General features: G+C 49.9%; 1 protein-coding gene across 2 annotated transcripts in view; it reads left to right on the top strand.

Moving 5' to 3' along the window:
* The window catches only part of MAVS (mitochondrial antiviral signaling protein), a 29,349-nt gene extending 17,227 nt beyond the window's left edge, over positions 1–12,122 (top strand). Inside the window, exons 6-7 of one of the 2 annotated variants that reach the window (XM_010378951.2) lie at positions 235–767; positions 1,669–12,122. In XM_010378951.2, coding sequence (XP_010377253.2) covers positions 235–767; positions 1,669–2,148 — 1,013 coding nt within the window. In that variant the 3' untranslated portion in view covers positions 2,149–12,122. The remainder of the gene's footprint in view (positions 1–234; positions 768–1,668) is intronic. The other variant, XM_030914199.1, reaches the window with a different exon arrangement.
* Positions 12,123–17,354: the final 5,232 nt, after the last annotated feature.

Raw genomic sequence — 17,354 nt, 5'->3', positions numbered from 1 at the left:
CATTTCACTGTGTGCCAGGACAGACCTGGGGCTACAGGTCAAGGACTGAGGGCAGCTGTTGGGCTTTCAGGCCAGGAAGCAGTGACTAAAGGGACTGTGGCATCTCCAAGGGCAGGAGATTTGGAGGCCTAGACACAGTAGGGACCGTGAAACCTGGGGCAGAGGGACCCTTCTCCAGGCCTCAAGGTAACGGTCTTTGGGTCTGTGTTTCCACTTGTGTTTTCCCACCTGCAGATGCGACCTCCAGCCTCACACCATCCCGTGGGCCTGTGTCTCCATCTGTCTCCTTCCAGCCCCTGGCCCGTTCCACCCCCAGGGCAAGCCGCTTGCCTGGACCTGCAGGGTCAGTTGTATCTACTGGCACCTCCTCCTCCTCCTCCTCATCCCCTGGCTTGGCCTCTGCAGGGGCTGCAGAGGGTGAACAGGGTGCAGAGAGTGACGAGGCCGAGCCTATCATCTGCTCCAGTGGGGCAGAGGCACCTGCCAACTCTCTGCCCTCCAAAGTGCCTACCACCTTGATGCCTGTGAACACAGTGGCCCCGAAAGTGCCTGCCAACCCAGCATCTGCCAGCACAGTGCCCTCCAAGTTGCCAACTAGCTCAAAGCCCCCTGGTACAGTACCTTCTGTGTTCACCAATCCAGCACCATCCAAATTGCCCATCAACTCAACCCGTGCTGGCATGGTGCTATCCAAAGTGCCTACTAGCATGGTGCGCACCAAGGTGTCTGACAGCACAGTCCCCACTGACAGGAGCAGCAGAACTGAGGTGAGTCCTTGCCCCTCCTGGCAGGGATCCAGGCCCCTTCCCCCGGGAGAGCTTGCCCATCTGGCCTCAGCCTTGGCCCCTTCCCAGTCTGCACTGTCTCCAGCCTGGGCTGCTCTATCGCCTCTCCTTGCAGGCTTACAGAACCAGCCTCATGTAGGCCCCACACCATGTTCTCCAGGAGGAACAGTCATTAGAGCTCCTAAGTCTGGACACCTCAGGAGGGTCAGCCACAGGGGGCACCCACTGGTCAGGTGCATAAGTTCATTTAAGGCTGTAGCTCCTAGTGAAGCCGAACAGTGCCGTTTTGCACATAAGGAAGCAGTGAGGGGGATAGCGCAGTGGCCCATCTGCCTCTTGCCTTGCTCTTTGCCACCAGGATGCCCGGCCTGCCCCTCCATGGCCAGGCTTTACAGAACGCAGTCCCACCTGAGCAGCCACTATGACCCAGCAGCCCCCCATTGTTGCCTGCTCCAAGCCTCACATCTGACCCTAGCTGTGGCTGTCTGCTGGGAGGAGCCAAGTCCATATGGCCCAATGGGCATATGGCCAGGCCTCTGACCCTGTGGCTGCTCTCTAGTTCTCAGGCCCAGGCAGGATGTCAGTGCAGGATGGGGCCCCGCCCTACCAAGCCACCTGTGAGGGCTTCCAGGTGGGCATGAGCGCACAGGCAGGCCAGGGAATAGGGAAAGGCTGCCTTGGAGGAGGCCACCATTGATGCAGGTCCTTGGTCCCCTCTTCCCCCACTGCTCCAAGAAAAGGTGGCCTAGGGGCATTATTGAGGGGTTGGTGTTGGGAACCAGGGGTTGGTGAATTGAGGGAATTGAGGGGTTGGTGCACCGCCCCACTAGGCTCGTCTCCCTGCCAACCCCAGTCCCTTCCAGTGCTCTCCTTTCTTTCCCAGGAGACCCCAGCAGCTCCAACACCTGCAGGCGCCACTGGAGGCCGCTCAGCCTGGCCTCCAGCTCTGAGAACGGGAGACAGCAGCTCTGAGAACGGGAGCTTTGAGTTGGAGCTGAGTAAGCCTGGCATGCTGGTATCCCAGGCAGACAGCCAGTTCTCAGGCTGCTCCGAGGATCTTGCCATCAGCGCCAGCACCTCCTTGGGCATGGGGCCCTGCCATGGCCCAGAGGAGAATGAGTACAAGTCCGAGGGCACCTTTGGGATCCACGTGGCTGAGAACCCCAGCATCCAGCTCAAGGGCAACCCTGGGCCACCTGCGGACCCGCAGGGTGGCCCCAGGCCACACATCGACCAGAAGTTCCAGGAGTGGGAGGTGCCATGCCACAGGCCCTCACCTGGGGCTCTGTGGCTCCAGGCGGCTCTGGCAGGGGTGCTGGTAGTCACATTCCTGGTAGCGATGTACCGGCGGCGCCTGCACTAGTGAAGCCCTGGGCCCTTCCCACCACTCATCTGCTCCATTCCTGCAGTACAACTCACCCCTCTCCGAAGCCCCTTGTCCCTTTCTTGGGGATGGTGGAGGCTGGGTCAGAGGGAGCTAAGGGACTGCAGGCCTGCCTGCAGGACGTGCTTTGGCTGAACCAAGTCCTTAGAGCAGCATCTCTGTTCCCACTGTGCCCTGTGTGGGTCCCCGTCCTTGGCTTTCTGGGTCCTGGGCTGCCCCCAGTGCTCCAGACCTTCCCCACTGGCAATCCATGTTATCATCCATGTCCTCCAGAGGAGCTTCCTCCTCCAGGTCTCAGCCCTGTTGGCCCAAGTGGATCAGGAGGGATCACTGGAGCACACGGTGCTTGGGAATGCTTCTCCTGTTGCATTGGTCCCCGAAGGCCTCAGGGCAGGTGTGTGGTGTGTGGGCGACTCCACAAGACCTGGCTCCCACCCTGGCAGCCCAGCCTGAGACCGTTGCACTGAGGCAGGCAGGAGCGGCAGGGTGGCTGCTCTCCAGGAGCCCAACTGCCTTGGGTTCCTGCCCCACTGGGTCCCCTCCCCTGCTGGGCAATCCTGGGAAGGTCTGGAGGTTCCTGTGGACCTCAGAGAAGCCAGGGGCAGGTGCCAGTCCTGAGGAAGACCTCTGGAGCTCCTCTCTAGCCTCCTCTTTCCCTCCCCTCTGGTCTTCAGTCTCTTCAGCTCCCTACGTGGGCTGGGGAGGAGACACCTGGCGGGCAGAGCTCAGGCAGAGGTTTGGATTTCAGCTCCCTCCCTTCCTAGGCTGTGTGGCTTTGGCGGATGTCAGATTTCTGGTTTTGCTTCTCCATGTGGACAGTGAGTATCTGGCTCATTCTTCACTGGGTTCTTCTGAGATTGAACCTACAGGTGTTTGCCAAGTGCCTGGCCCAGAGCAAGTAGCCACTAACTGCTTCTCCCACCTCTCTCCTGCCCAACCTGGTAGAGCTGAGGGCATGAGAGGCAGAGTGCACAGTGGTTAAGGGTGCAGCTCTGCAGCACAGGCAGCCTAGGCCTGCATCCTGCCCTGCCTCTCACCAGCTCTGTGACCTTGGGCAAGGGATTTATCTGTCTGTGCCTTAGTTTTCTCACCTGTAAAAGGAGGATGAGTATATATATGTATTTCCCAGTGTTGTGAGGATTAAAGGAGTTTATCGATGTAGATTTTAGGATGAGTCCTGGCATTTACCAAGGGTTGGAATTGTGTTATTATCACTATTAAGTGTTGAGGGGCCAAGCGTGGTGGGCAACAGGGCCCCATCTCTACAAAAAAGTTTAAAAAATTAGCCAGGTGTGCTGGTGCATCTGTCGTCTTAGCTATTTGGGAGGCTGAGGTGGGAGGATCACTTGAGCCCAGAAGCTTGTAGCTGCAGTGAGCTAGGATCGTGCCACCACACTCCAACCTGGGTGACAGAGTGAGACCCTGTCTCAAGAAAAAAAAAAAAAGATGCAGAGAAACAGGAGCCTTGGCTACTCCTTTAGAGGCAGACTCAGACCCTCCTGCCTCACAGCTTTATCTTTGTATTTGCCCCTTACTTTATCTTGTGCCTTGAGAAATTGCTGGGGAGAGAGGTGTGTCCACTGGGCAGCTGTACAGGGTGGAGGCTCTAGGGTGTTTCCACTCCCAGCAGCCAGGTTCCCCCATCCCAAGTTCACCCACTGGTGGGGAGATTAGCTACAATAACACCAGAAACACATTGGGGTGGACTGAGGGTATCCTTGTGGGTTCTTTTCAGGCAGCCATTGCTGGACAAGGCACAGGAGCCACCTCCATTTCTGAGCTCTGCAAGGGACAAGAACTAGAGCCATCGGGGGTGGGGCTCACTCTGGCCCCTCCCCAAGCTGTCAGCCTCCAGGGATCTACACTCTGCCTTGGCTGCTACATCCTTTTCACTCCACTGCCTTAGGAGAGTTCAGCAACCTAATGACCTCTATCTCTGAACATCTCTTCGTCCCATGCTCCAAGTCCAGCAACCTACACCATGAAACCAGGAGTGGACCCTACCCAAGCTGTCTGTACTACTCCCCATCCCTCACCACCAATCTTAAAAAGCCCTCTGTCCCCCCACCCTAAACCCCAGTTAGGTACCCATGCTGGGCAGGTCACTTAACAATTTATGTACAAGTACTAGTTTTAGTGTATTACCATCACAGGGTAGCTTTGAAAAAAGCATTTCAAAAAGGCAACATGGGCTGAGCACGGTGGCTCACGCCTGTAATCCCAGCACTTTGGGAGGCCGAGGTGGGCTGATTGCCTGAGGTTGGGAATTCAAGACTAGCCTGGCCAACGTGGTGAAACCCCGTCTCTACTAAAAATACGAAAATTAGCCAGGTGTGGTGGCACGCATCTGTAATCCCAGCTACTCGGGAGGCTGAGGCACGAGAATTGCGTGAACTCAGGAGGCGGAGGTTGCAGTGAGCCAAGACTGTGCCACTGCACTCCAGCCTGGGTGACAGAGTGGTACTCTGTTTCAAAAAAAAAGGCAATATGTAGCCGCGAAGACTGTTGCCCAAGTGGTAGAATTTTAGCACAGTACAAGCCTAGGTAAAAAATACAAAAAGTAACAGGGCATGGTGGCACTCATCTATAGTCCTAGCTACGTGGGAGGCTGAGGTGGGAAGATCACTTGAGCCCATCAGGAGGCGGAGGATGCAGTGAGCTGAGATCGCAGCACTGCACTCCAGCCTGGGTGATAGAATGAGACTCTGTCTCAAGAAAAAAAAAAAAAAAAAAAAAAAAATTTAGCACAGTAACCAGCCCTTATGGGAGATACCCTGGGTAAGGCATGTAGAAAGGGTTGAGGGACCTTCCCAGCCCCACCTCCCATGTTGTTTTTTTTTTTTTTTTTTTTTTTTTTTTTAAGAGAATCACCTAGCCTGGAGCGAAGTGGTGCAATCATAACTCACTGTATCCTCAAACTCCTGGGCTTCAGCGATCCTCCTGCCTCAGCCTTCTGAGTAACTAGGACTTCAGGTGCATGCCACCACGCCTGGCTAAATTTTTTTTTCTTTTTTTTTGAAAAGAAAAAAAGAGTGAGACTCCATTACTCAGGCTGGAGTGCAGTGGTGCGATCTCGGCTCACTGCGACCTCCACCTCCCGGGTTCATGCCATTTTCCTGCCTCAGCCTCCCGAGTAGCGGGGACTACAGGTGCCAGCCATCACACCCGGCTAATTTTTTTGTATTTTTAGTAGAGACGGGGTTTCACCATGTTAGCCAGGATGGTCTCAATCTCCTGACCTTGCTATCCACCTGCCTCGGCCTCCCAGAGTGCTGGGATTACAGGTGTGAGCCACTGCGCCCGGCCAAATTAAATTTTTTGTAGAGATGAGGTCATGCTGTTATGTTGCCCAGGTTGGCCTCACATGAGATCTTGCCTTAGCCTCCCAAAGTGCTGGGATTACAGATGTGAGACACTGCACCCGACCCCCACCACTTTTTTTTTTTCTTTTTTCTTTTTTTGAGACAGTCTTATTCCGTTGCCCAGGCTGCTGGAGTGCAGTGGGATGATCTTGGCTCACTGCAACCTCTGCCTCCCGGGTTCAAGCAATTCTCCTGCCTCAGACTCCTGAGTAGCTGGGATTACAGAGGCCTGCCACCACACCTGACTAATTTTTGTATTTTTAGTAGAGACGGGGTTTCTCCATGTTGGCCAGGCTGTTCTTGAACTCCTGACCTCAAGTGCTCCACCCGCTTTGGCCTCCCAAAGTGCTGGGATTACAGGCATGAGCCACTGTGCCTGGCTGACCCCAGCACCTTTCAAATGATGCCACCCAAAAGCCGTGACTTGGCCTACTTTGAACAGTGACCTTGTTGCTGCTGTTGTCAACCCGAAGGCCTCTCAAATGCCAGCTTCAAGCAGGGTGTGAACTGGCCAGTGTCAAATCTCAGGAGTCCTGTGTTGGGAGTGTAGCTTTCAGCTGCGGGGAGCTGCACTTAGTGGGGAAAGCCAGGCAGGTCACCCTCACAGCCGGATAATGTGGAGGTCAGAACCTAAGGAAGGGAGTGAGACCTCCACCCCCAGTGGGGGACCTGGCCACCCATCCTTGGGGACCTGAGAAAGCATACTTCACCTTGGGGTGAAGGCTGGGTGGGGCCAGAGGGACCAGTGCCCTCCTCAGTGCTTAGGGGCAGAGCCACCTGCAGCAACGGTATCTTATTAGCCCCTCTCCACCTTCTTTCTCCTGCTGAATCATTTCCCTCAAAGCCCAAGACCTGTCACTGCTTCTTTCCCCCTGGGAAGAATGCGTGGACTCTGCCTGGTGTCAGACTGAAGCCAGAACAGTGCCACACCCTCACCTTAATTCCTTGCTAGATATTCTCAGATTTATGAGACTTTAGTCAAAGATGAGGGAGGCTGGATGTGGTGGCTCATGCCTGTAATCCCAGCACTTTGGGAAGCCAAGGTGGGAGGATCCTTTGAAGCCAGGAGTTTGAGACAAGCCTGGGCAATAAAGCAAGACCCTATCTCTACCAAAAAAAAAAAAAAAATCTAGGAGATGCTCTTTTCCCTTACTGGCCTCAAATTATTAATAGTTCCTTTGAGCAACATTATTTATTGTGAACTTTCAAACCCAAAAAAGTAGAGAGAGTAGAATAACAAATCTCCATGAGCCCATCACCCAACTTCAATAATTATCAATTCATGGCCATCTTGTTCACCCCTGACTGCTTCCCCTCATTCTGCACAGGTTCTTTTTTTTTTTTTAACTTTTTTTTTTTTTTTGAGACGGAGTGTTGCTCTGTTGCCCAGGCTGGAGTGCAGTGGCTCAACTTTGGCTCACTGCAACCTCCGCCTCCCGGGTTCAAGTGATTCTCCTGCTTCAGCCTCCCAAGTAGCTGGAATTAGAGGTGCCTGCCACCACACCTGGCTAATTTTCGTATTTTTGTTAGAGATGGGGTTTCACCATGTTGGCCAGGCTGGTCTCAAACTCCTGACCTCAAGTGATCTGCCCGCTTCAGCCTCCCAAAATGCTGGGATTACAGGTGTGAGCCACGGTGCCTCGCCACTGTACAGGTTCTTTATAGAAGTTGGAGAGTGAAGGGTTGAGAAAGCCAAGGGGCAGACGTCTGTCTGGAGGATTTTGTGCCAAACGCCCTCTCTTTGCTCCCAGGCAGCATGAAGTAACAATGAGGCATCCACCTCTTGGTTTTGTGGCCTCTGTGGATGATGTCTCTCTCCTTGAACCAATTCAGAGCTGAAGTAGCGCTGCATCCTGTCTTAGGAGGAGGGGCTGAAGTGGGTTCCTCTGTTGTCAAGCTCTTTGGAGGTGCCTGGCTGCTACTACTGTCCCAGAGAGGTGATGATGAATGATAGGTGTGTCCAGCAGCAGTCTGCCCCACTGAGGCAAGGGCTTCCACTAGGCCCTGACAGAGCCCTTCCAGCAGGCAGAAATCCCCGTGTTGGGCAAGATTCAAACTCTGGAGCATGTCTCCTGCTTCCATCTCTTAGGAATGGAGTCCTTCAGGCCTTGAGACCCACGTTTTCCATGATGCTCCATTAAGCAGCAGATAGCACCCCCACCTCCAGGGAAAGTGAGTCCAGAGTCCTTGGTCTAATGCATCTGGGTTGAAATTGATTCCTCTCCCTGTGTTCACCTTTCTACTCTTTTTCCTTTAGCCCAAGGCTATGAAGGCCTCATTTGGTGCTGGGCATGGTCACTCCCAGCATTCCTCACTCTGTTGCTAAAAGCAACAGCAATAATAAGGATTACAAGGTACTCCATACCTTACTGTCTGCCAGGCATTACGCTAAGTGCTTCACATATATTAACTCATTTAATCCCCACAATGACCCTATGAAAGCTATACCATCTCAACCCAATTGACAGCTGGTTTGCAAGATTAGGAGGGATGAAGGACCCGGGGGACAATGTGAGGGAAAACTCTAGCCCTGGGGCCCCAGGCTGGATGCTCTTTATGTCTGTGAATCACAGCCTGTCACCTGTCTGGAGTCAGGGACCCCACTTAAAGTGAGATTTTGGCTGGACGTGGTGGATCACACCTGTAATCCCGGCACTTTAGGAGACCAAGGCAGAAGGACTGCTTGAGTTCAGGAGTTCAAAACCAGTGTGGGTAACAGCTAGACTCTATCTCTACAAAAAATTTAAAAATTAGCTTGGTGTGGTGATACGTGCCTATAGTTCCAGCTACTCAGGAGGCTGAGGTGGGAGGATCACTTGAGCACAAGAGTTTGAAGTCACAGTGAGCTATGATGGCACCACTGCACTTCAGCCTGGGCAACAGAGGGAGACCCTGTCTCTAAAATACATAGAGATTTTCACACCAACACATCCCTGCCCAGTATGCCAAGATCTGCCACCTGCTATAATAGTACTATAACACTCAATATGTAATTAATGTAGTCTCAGGGATGTTGTGACAATATGATTACAACTATCATGTGTGTGCCCAGCCAGGCTCAATGCCCCAAGGCTGGGTGAGGTGGGGCAGGGGACACAGCCTAAAATACCAGGCCTCAGGAAGCCACTTGGCTTAGCAGACATTGTTTATTAAAGGAGTTCCCTATGCCAGATTGAAGGCCTAAGATGATTAAGACACTATGAGTGCCTTCAAGTGGTTGGGGACGTTCATGAGGTGTGGTGCAGACAAACAGGCTTTCACATCATTCTTTTATATAATCATCAACAGATATTTGCATCTGCGTGTGCAGAGCATTGGGATAGGCCTCAGTGGCACATACTAATACAGCAAAGACCCCACCCGATGGGCCCCCTCCCACCACCCACCAATACAGTAGGGGGTGGTCTAATGGAGTGTTCCTGGAACATGAACGGGGGCAGGCATTAGGGGTGGCAAGGGGACAGGTGTTAATCTGATCAGTTATGTACTGTTTATAATAACTAAATCAGGGGAGGAGGAGTAATACTTAGAGCCTATAGAGAGTAAATCTGACAAAATGTTGACGAAAATATGGAGGAAATGAAACTCTCAAGGGTTCTGCAGGGAATCTGAGTCAGTGCTGTGGTCTGAATGTATGTGTCCCCTTTGAATTCATATGTTGAAACCTAACCCCCAAAGTGATAGCATTAAGAGGTGGGCCTTTGGGGCTGGGCATGGTGGCTTGTGATTATAATCCTAGCACTTTGGGAAGCTGGCGGGGGGCAGATCACTTGAAGCCAGGAGTCTGAGATCAGCCTGGCCAACATGGTAAAACCCTATCTCTACTAAAAATACAAAAATTAGCCAGGTGTGGCGGTGTACATCTGTAATCCCAGCCACTTGGAGGCTGAGGCAGGAGAATCGCTTGAACCCAGGAGGTGGAGATTGCAGTGAGCCGGGATCGCACCACTGCACTCCAGTGTGGGTGACACTGCGAGACTCCATCTCAAAAAAATAATAAAATGAAATAAAGATGTGGGGCCTTTGGGAGGTGGTTAGGTCACGAGGGTGGAGATCATGAATGGGGTTAGCACCTTATAAAAGAGGCGTGAGGAAGTCCTCTGTCACTTCCACCATGTGAGGATGCAGTCAGAAGGCACTGTATCTCTGAAGCAGAGAGCCCACCCTGGACACTGGATCTGCTGGCACCTTGATCTTGGACTTCCCAGCCTCTAGAACTGTGAGAAATAATTTTTTGTTGTTTACAAATTACCCAGGCTAAGGTGTTTCATTGTAGCCTGAATGGACCAAGTTGGTGTGACCCTGTTGGAAAACTGGCAGTATCTACCAAAAGCCAAACATACATATAAACTGTGATCCAGCAGTTCCACTCCTGGGTGTGTACACCACACAAACAAGAGCTACGTCCACCGAGACACTGGCAAGAATGTTTCTAACCACCACACTGACTGTAGCCCCAAACTCCAAAACAACCCAAATGTCCATCTACCAACCCAAATGTCCATCCACAGTTGAAGTTGCAGTGAAGTCACAGGGTTGAATACTACTGTAGAACAACGAATATGAATGAAAATACTGCTATGCACAGCAATATGGATAAATTTAACAGACATGAGGTCAAGCAAAAGAGGTCAGATTCCTCACCATCAAGAGAGTATTCATTGTATGATTCTGTTCCTACAAAACGTACAGAAATAAGCAAAACTGATCCATGGTGTTAGAAGCCAGGAGAACAGTTAACGGGAGGGATACTGCGGAGGGGCATCCTGGAGTGCTGGTCTACCTCCTCATCTGGGTGTTGATTTCACGAGTATTGTCAGTTTGTGTCCAGACTCCCTGTTGGAGATGTGGAAATAAAGACCACCTAAACAAGAGCAGAGAGGCCGTTTAGCCCAAGTCTGCAAAGGAGTCAGCCATGATTGCCTGCATTTGGCAGGGGTCAAAGGCAGGCAGGGACTGGGAAATGTTAATAGTGGGAAAAAAGGGAAAGCTTTGGGTGTACTGTGATTGGAGATTGTTGGCATGGGGACAGAGTGGACTAGGCATGGGGACAGAGCGGACTAACTGTGGAGGGTCATCTTTAGTTGGTTGGGGGGGTATATTTGGCTTTCTCTGGTTGGTCTGGAGTTGGAAGAGGAGGTGTGGTGGCTGGGGATTGAGAAGAAGCTGGCAGCCACTAAATTCAGACTGTTCTGGATCCGATTGCTGCTGAGGCTGTGGTTTGGTTTCCTTGGCTTCCCAGGCAGGTTATGGGTTTCTGGTCAGGGTCTATTGTCATATGTGGCCTGGCCATTGTCCGGTTGTATGTTCAGTCTCTTGAAAGGAAGGGTATTGACTCTGAGAGGGGCTGCCATCGCTGGAATGGGGGACACATAGCACTTCCTCCAGCTGCCTACACCCCCCTGGGGTCAATGGTGCCTGCCTGTGAGGGTGAGCCCAATGGCTAGAGAGCGCTGCTCCAAGTCATTGCTTACTACACCCACAAACATTCTTTGTTCTTTAAGGCCTAATTTAAAGCCCATGTCCTACAGGAAACCTTGATTAGACCCCTCTCTTTATTAAGCTTCCTAAATTTCTATGGCTTACTTCAAACCCTGCTTTTGTGTAAATGCTGACCTCCTTGCCTACATTTTAAAAACCTAGAGCTGGGCATGATGGCCCCAGCCTGTAATCCCAGTGATTCAGGAGACTGAAGTGGGAGGATTGCTAGAAGCCAGGAGTTTGAGACCAGCCTGGGTAACATAGCTAGACCACATCTCTTAAAATAAAATAATTAATTCAGCCAGGCATGATGATATGTGCCTGTGGTCCCAAATACGTGGAAGGCTGAGGTGTGAGGATCTTTGAGCCCAGGAGGTCGAGGCTACAGTAAGCTATGATCGCACCACTGTACTCCAGCCTGGGTGACAGAGCGAGACCCAGACTCAAAAAATAAAAATAAAAACCCTGAATACCTTCCTTCTACTTCTTCAGTGCTGTTTTTATTTTAAAAAAACAAAACCACGACTTTTAGCTGAAGTGTAATGTAAATGCTGTAAAAGGCAGTGACAGACAGAAGGGAGGTGGAGGGGTAGGAAGGGTGGAAGTCACAGGGCAGGCAAAATGAAGAAGGGAAGCCCTGGGTTCTTGTCCGGCGTCTGCAGCTAGCTCCCACTTTCCTCATCCTCCAGCACCTGTAAACTATGAAGCTGGACCAGTTATGTCAAATCTGTCCTCCCCTAGAGCTCAGTCCCTCTGCCCTTGGGTGTCCCTGGAACAAGGCAGGCTAGGCTGCACCAGCTTCCTCCACCTCTGTCCCGCCTCCTCCATCCCCAGGTGCCATTCCCACACCATCTGAATCACTGATTTCCTCGCAATCAGACGCTATCTTCTAGTTAATCACTTCACTTGTATTTAACATATGAAAAACCCTTTCATTACCACATACAGCTGGAAATCGGCCTCTTGCAGGAGGCATATCCAATGGAATTGGAGAAGAGAGAAACTGGTACTTGGTGAAACAATTAATTTTTTTTCCTACTTGCTGTCACGATGATGTCCTTAGAATTGTGAGCCCATAGACACTTCTGTACAGTAAATCTGCTATTATTACTTCTAGAACTAGTTATAATGGTCTACAGTGGCCAGATGCCTGCTTGTAATGAGAAGCTACTGCAGTGAAGATCAACAGAATCAGGGGGCTTATCTGTGACCTCTCCCCATTTTCCCTCCTGCCTTCTCCCTGGGGATGGGTGGGTTTCTACTTAAAGACAAGCTCCCAGCTCTCAGACAGATAATGTGTGAGAGCAAAACAGAAGTCACAGTCCGTTGGTACTTAATCTTAAAAGTGACAGCCTAACACTTTTTTTTTTTTTTTTAAAGACAAGGGCCTGCTCTATGGCCCAGGTTGGAGTAGAGTGGAGTAGAATGGCTCACTGCAGCCTCAAACTCCTGGGCTCAAGCAATCCTCCTACCTCAGCCTCTTGAGTCGCTGGGACCAGAGGCATACGCTACCATGCCTGGCTAACTTTAATGATGTTTAGTAGAGATGAGGTCTCGCTGTGTTGCCTACGTTAGTCTCAGACTGCTGGGCTCAAGTGATCCTCCTGCCTCGGCCTCCCAAAGTGCTAGGATTACAGGCATGAGCCTCCGCATCCAGCCCCATCACTTCTGTAAATTGCAGTCAAGGGGCAATTTACCCAGAAGTAGGAACCACTGGAAGCACCATTATAGCAGCTGTTTTCTTCAGGAGAATTTGATTCTGTCCTACAAAATGACATATGCATGTGTTTTTTCACCCAGCAATTCCATTTCTAGTAGTCTAAGCCAAAGATAATACTGGCAAAAATAAAGATATATGTACAAGGCTAGTCATAGCATACTTTATAAATAGCAAAAGCCTGGAAATAACTCAGGTGTCCATCTACAGGACATTGGCAATAAACCAAGGCACATCTACACTGGAGTGCTACGCAGCTGTGAATAGAAATGAGTATCTCTATACTGCTATGGCATGAACTCCATGATGTTTAAATAAGAGGAAAAAAAGTGGAAAACTGTATATATAATATAGAATCTTTGGGCTGGGCAGTGGTTCATGCCTGTAATCTCAGCACTTTGGGAGGCCAGGGTGGGCAGATTACAAGGTCAGGAGATCGAGACCATCCTGGCCAACATGGGGAAACCCTGTCTCTACTAAAAATACAAAAAAGTAGCTGGGCATGATGGTACACACCTGTAGTCCCAGTTACTCGGGAGGCTGGGGCAGGAGAATCGCTTGAAAGTCACTTGAACCTGGAAGGTGGAGGTTGCAGTGAGCCGAGATCGTGCCACTACACTCCAGCCTGGGCAACAAAGCAAGACTCTGTCTCAAAAAAAAAAAAAAAAAAGAAAGAAAAAAAAGTGTGTGTGTGTGTGTATGTATATATAGTCTCTTACTTCAGAACAAATACATCTTTTATTTGAGTTGGTGCTTGGTGTCCTATGTGACTCTATGGGAGAGGATTCTTGGAAGTTTGGGACTGGTTTCCTCTTGACTCCCCAGCGTGGCTTTTCCCTTTGCTGACTTTGCTTTGTATCTTTTTCTTGTAATAAATCTTAGCCAGGAGTACCACTTAAAAGAGTTGAGACTGAAGTCTGTTTTATGGGAGGGTAAACCAAAAACTGGTTTAAAAAATAATTACCTGTAGAAAGGAAGAGGGAGGGCGCAGAGTGGAGGGTTCAAGGATGAAAGCTACACTTCTCTGAACGTAACTTGTTTTGTAGATTTGACATTGGACCATGGTATTTTACCTAATTATATGACAATTAAATAAAAAAATCATTAAAAATTGAATCAAAATGAAAAACAAAATAGGACTCAGCTGTATATTGAGTTGATGGCTGACCTTTATAAAGAGGAATTCTTTCTTTTTTTTTTTTTTTTTGAGTCGGAGTCTTGCTCTGTCACCCAGGCTGGAGTGCAGTGGCGTGATCTCGGCTCACTGCAAGCTCCGTCTCCCAGGTTGAAGCAATTCTTCTGCCTCAGCCTCCTGAGTAGCTGGGATTACAGGCACGTGCCACCACACCCGGCTATTTTTTTTTTTTTTTTTTTTGGTATTTTTAGTAGAGATGGGGTTTCAACATGTTGGCCAGGCTGGTCTCGAACTCCTGACCTCAGGTGATCTGCCCACCTTGGTCTCCCGAAGTGCTGGGATTACAGGTATGAGCCACTATGTCCAGCCTAAGAGGAATTATTTCAAATGACTTTATTATATATATTTTTTCTGACACGGAGTCTTGTTCTGTCGCCCAGGCTGGAGTGCAGTGGTCCGATCGTGGCTCACTGCAACCTCCGCCTTCCTGGTTCAAGTAATTATCCTGCCTCAGCCTCCCGAGTATCTGGGATTACAGGTGCCCACCACCACGCCTGACTAATTTTTGTATTTTTAGTAGAGATGGGATTTCCCCCCATGCTGGCCAAGCTGGTCTCGAACTCCTGACTCCAAGTGATCTGCCCACCTTGGCCTCCCAAAGTGCTGGGATTATAGGTAGGAGCCACTGCGCCTGGCCCAAATGACTTTAAAACACAACAATTTTGTGGCTATTAAGATTAAAAAGTCAAAAAATAACATCCTGGTGAGGTTGCAGAGAAAATGGAACACTTATACACTGCTGGTGGGAATATAAATTAGTTCAGCCATTGTGGAGAGCAGTGCTGTGATTTCTCAGAGAACTTAAAACAGAATTACAGTTTGACCCAGCAACCTCACTGCTGGGTCTAGACCCAAAGGAATATAAATCATTCTGCCATAAAGATAGTTCATCACAGCACTATTCACAATAGCAAAGACATGGAATCAACCTAAATGCCCATCAACAGTAGACTGGATAAAGAAAATATGGTACAAATACACCATGGAATACTACACAGCTATAAACAGCAATGGGATCTTGTCCTTTGCAGCAACATGGATGCAGCTGGAGGCCATTATCCTAAGGGAACTAATGCAGGAACCGAAAACCAAATACCAAATGTTCTCACTTATAAGGAGAGCTAAACATTGAGTACACATGGACACAAAGAAAGGAACAACAGACACCAGGGCCTGCTTCAGGGTGGAGAGTGTGAGGAGGGAAGGATTAAAAAATGACCTATCTGGTAATATGCTTAATAGCTGGGTGATCACATCTGTACACCAAACCCCCGTAACATGCAATTTATCTGTATAACAAACCTGCACATGTACCCCTGAACCTAAAATAAAAGTTTAAAAAAATAATAAAACACAACAATTTTGGTCTTTTATCCCAGTGCAATATATCCCAAGGATAAAAGGAACTGCAAAGAAAATCTTAAAAAGTATTCAGCAATCACATTGTTAGTAATAATATTGATATATTTATCCTGAAAGTGTTATCTGTTTATTTAATGATAAAGCAAATAAGTAGTTAATGTTGTCAGAACTTGCATCTTCTTTTATTTTTTTTGAGATAGGGTCTCACTCTGTCGCCCAGGCTGGAGTGCAGTGGCTTGAACACAGCTCACTGCAATCTCTACCTCCTGGGCTCAGGTGATCCTCCTGACTCTCAGCCCTGCCAAGTAGCTGGCTGGCGACTACAGGCCCACACCATCATGCCTGGCTAATTTTTCTGTTTGTTTTTGAGACGGAGTTTCGCTCTTGTTGCCTAGGCTGGAGTGCAGTGGCGCAATCTTGGCTCACCACAACCTCCGCCTGCCTGGTTCAAGCAATGCTCCCGACTCAGCCTCCCAAGTAGCTGGGATTACAGGTTCACACCACCACGCCTGGTTAATTTTTGTATTTTTAGTAGAGATGGGGTTTCACCATGTTGGTCAGGCTGGTCTCCAACTCCTGACCTCGTGATTCGCCCGCCTTGGCCTCCCAAAGTGCTGAAATTACAGGCATGAGCTACCATGCCCGGCTTTTTTTTTTTTCTTTTCTGAGACTGAGTCTTGCTCTGTCGCCCAGGCTGGAGTGCAGTGGTGTGATCTCGGCTCACTGCAAGCTCTGCCTCCTGGGTTCATGCCATTCTCCTGCCTCAGTCTCCCAAGTAGCTGGGACTACAGGCACCCGCCACCACACTTGGCTAATTTTTTGTATTTTTAGTAGAGACAGGGTTTCACTGTGTTAGCCAGGATGGTCTCAATGTCCTGACCTTGTGATCCGCCTGTCTTGGCCTCCCAAAGTGTTGGGATTGCAGGCATGATTTTTGTATTTTTTGTAGAGACACGGTTTCACCATGTTGCCCAGGCTGGTCTTGAACTCCTGACTGTTTAAAAAAAAACAGGCCAGGCGTGGTGGCTCAAGCCTGTAATCCCAGCACTTTGGGAGGCTGAGACGGGCGGATCACGAGGTCAGGAGATCGAGACTATCCTGGCTAACACGGTGAAACCCTGTCTCTACTAAAAAAATACAAAAAACTAGCTGGGCGTGGTGGCGGGTGTCTGTAGTCCCAGCTACTCGGGAGGCTGAGGCAGGAGAATGGCGAGAACCCGGGAGGCGGAGTGTGCCGTGAACCAAGATTGAGCCATTGTACTCCAGCCTGGGCTACAGAGCTAGGCTCCGCCTCAAAAAAAAAAAAAAAAAAAAAAAAAAAGGCAGTGGTATATGCTTGTCGTCCTAGCTACTTGGGAGGCTGAAGCGAGAGGATCAGTAGCTCAGAAGGAACTCCAGAACTGAGTTCTGAACAAGTGAAGCTTGAGATGCAGTGACACGATCATGGCTCACTGCAACCTCCACCTTGACCTCCTGGGCTCAATTGATCCTCCTGCCTTAGCCTTCCAGGTAGCTGAGACTAGAGGAGTGTACCACCATGCCTGGCTAATTTTTTGTACTTTTTGTAGAGATAGGGTTTTGCCATGTTGAACCTGGGAGGCAGAAGTTGCAGTGAGACGAGATCGCGCCACTGCATTCCAGCCTGGCGACAGAGCAAGACTCCATCTCAAAAAAAGAAAAAAGAAAAAAGAAATGGAGAGCTGGGTGTGGTGGCTCACGCCTGTAATCCCAGCACTTTGTGAGGCCAAGACAGATGGATCACAAGGTCAAGAGATCGAGACCATCCTGGCCAACATGGTGAAATCCCTTCTCTACTACAAATACAAAAATTAGCTGGGCTTGGTGGAGCATGCCTGTAATCCCAGCTACTCGGGAGGTTGAGGCAGGAGAATCGCTTGAACCTGGGAGGCAGAGGTTGCAGTGAGCTGAGATTGCACCACTTCAAAAAAAAGAAAGACTTTGACTCCAGTGGACTGAAACTCATCAAATAGGTTTTAAAAATCCATGAGTTGGCTGGGTGTGGTGGCTCACGCCCGTAATCCATGCTTTGGGAGGCCGAGGTGGGCAG

Source organism: Rhinopithecus roxellana, chromosome 13, assembly GCF_007565055.1.
Source record: "Rhinopithecus roxellana isolate Shanxi Qingling chromosome 13, ASM756505v1, whole genome shotgun sequence".
Taxonomy (NCBI): Eukaryota; Metazoa; Chordata; class Mammalia; order Primates; family Cercopithecidae; genus Rhinopithecus; species Rhinopithecus roxellana.
This window is presented reverse-complemented; position numbering and strand designations above follow the sequence as displayed.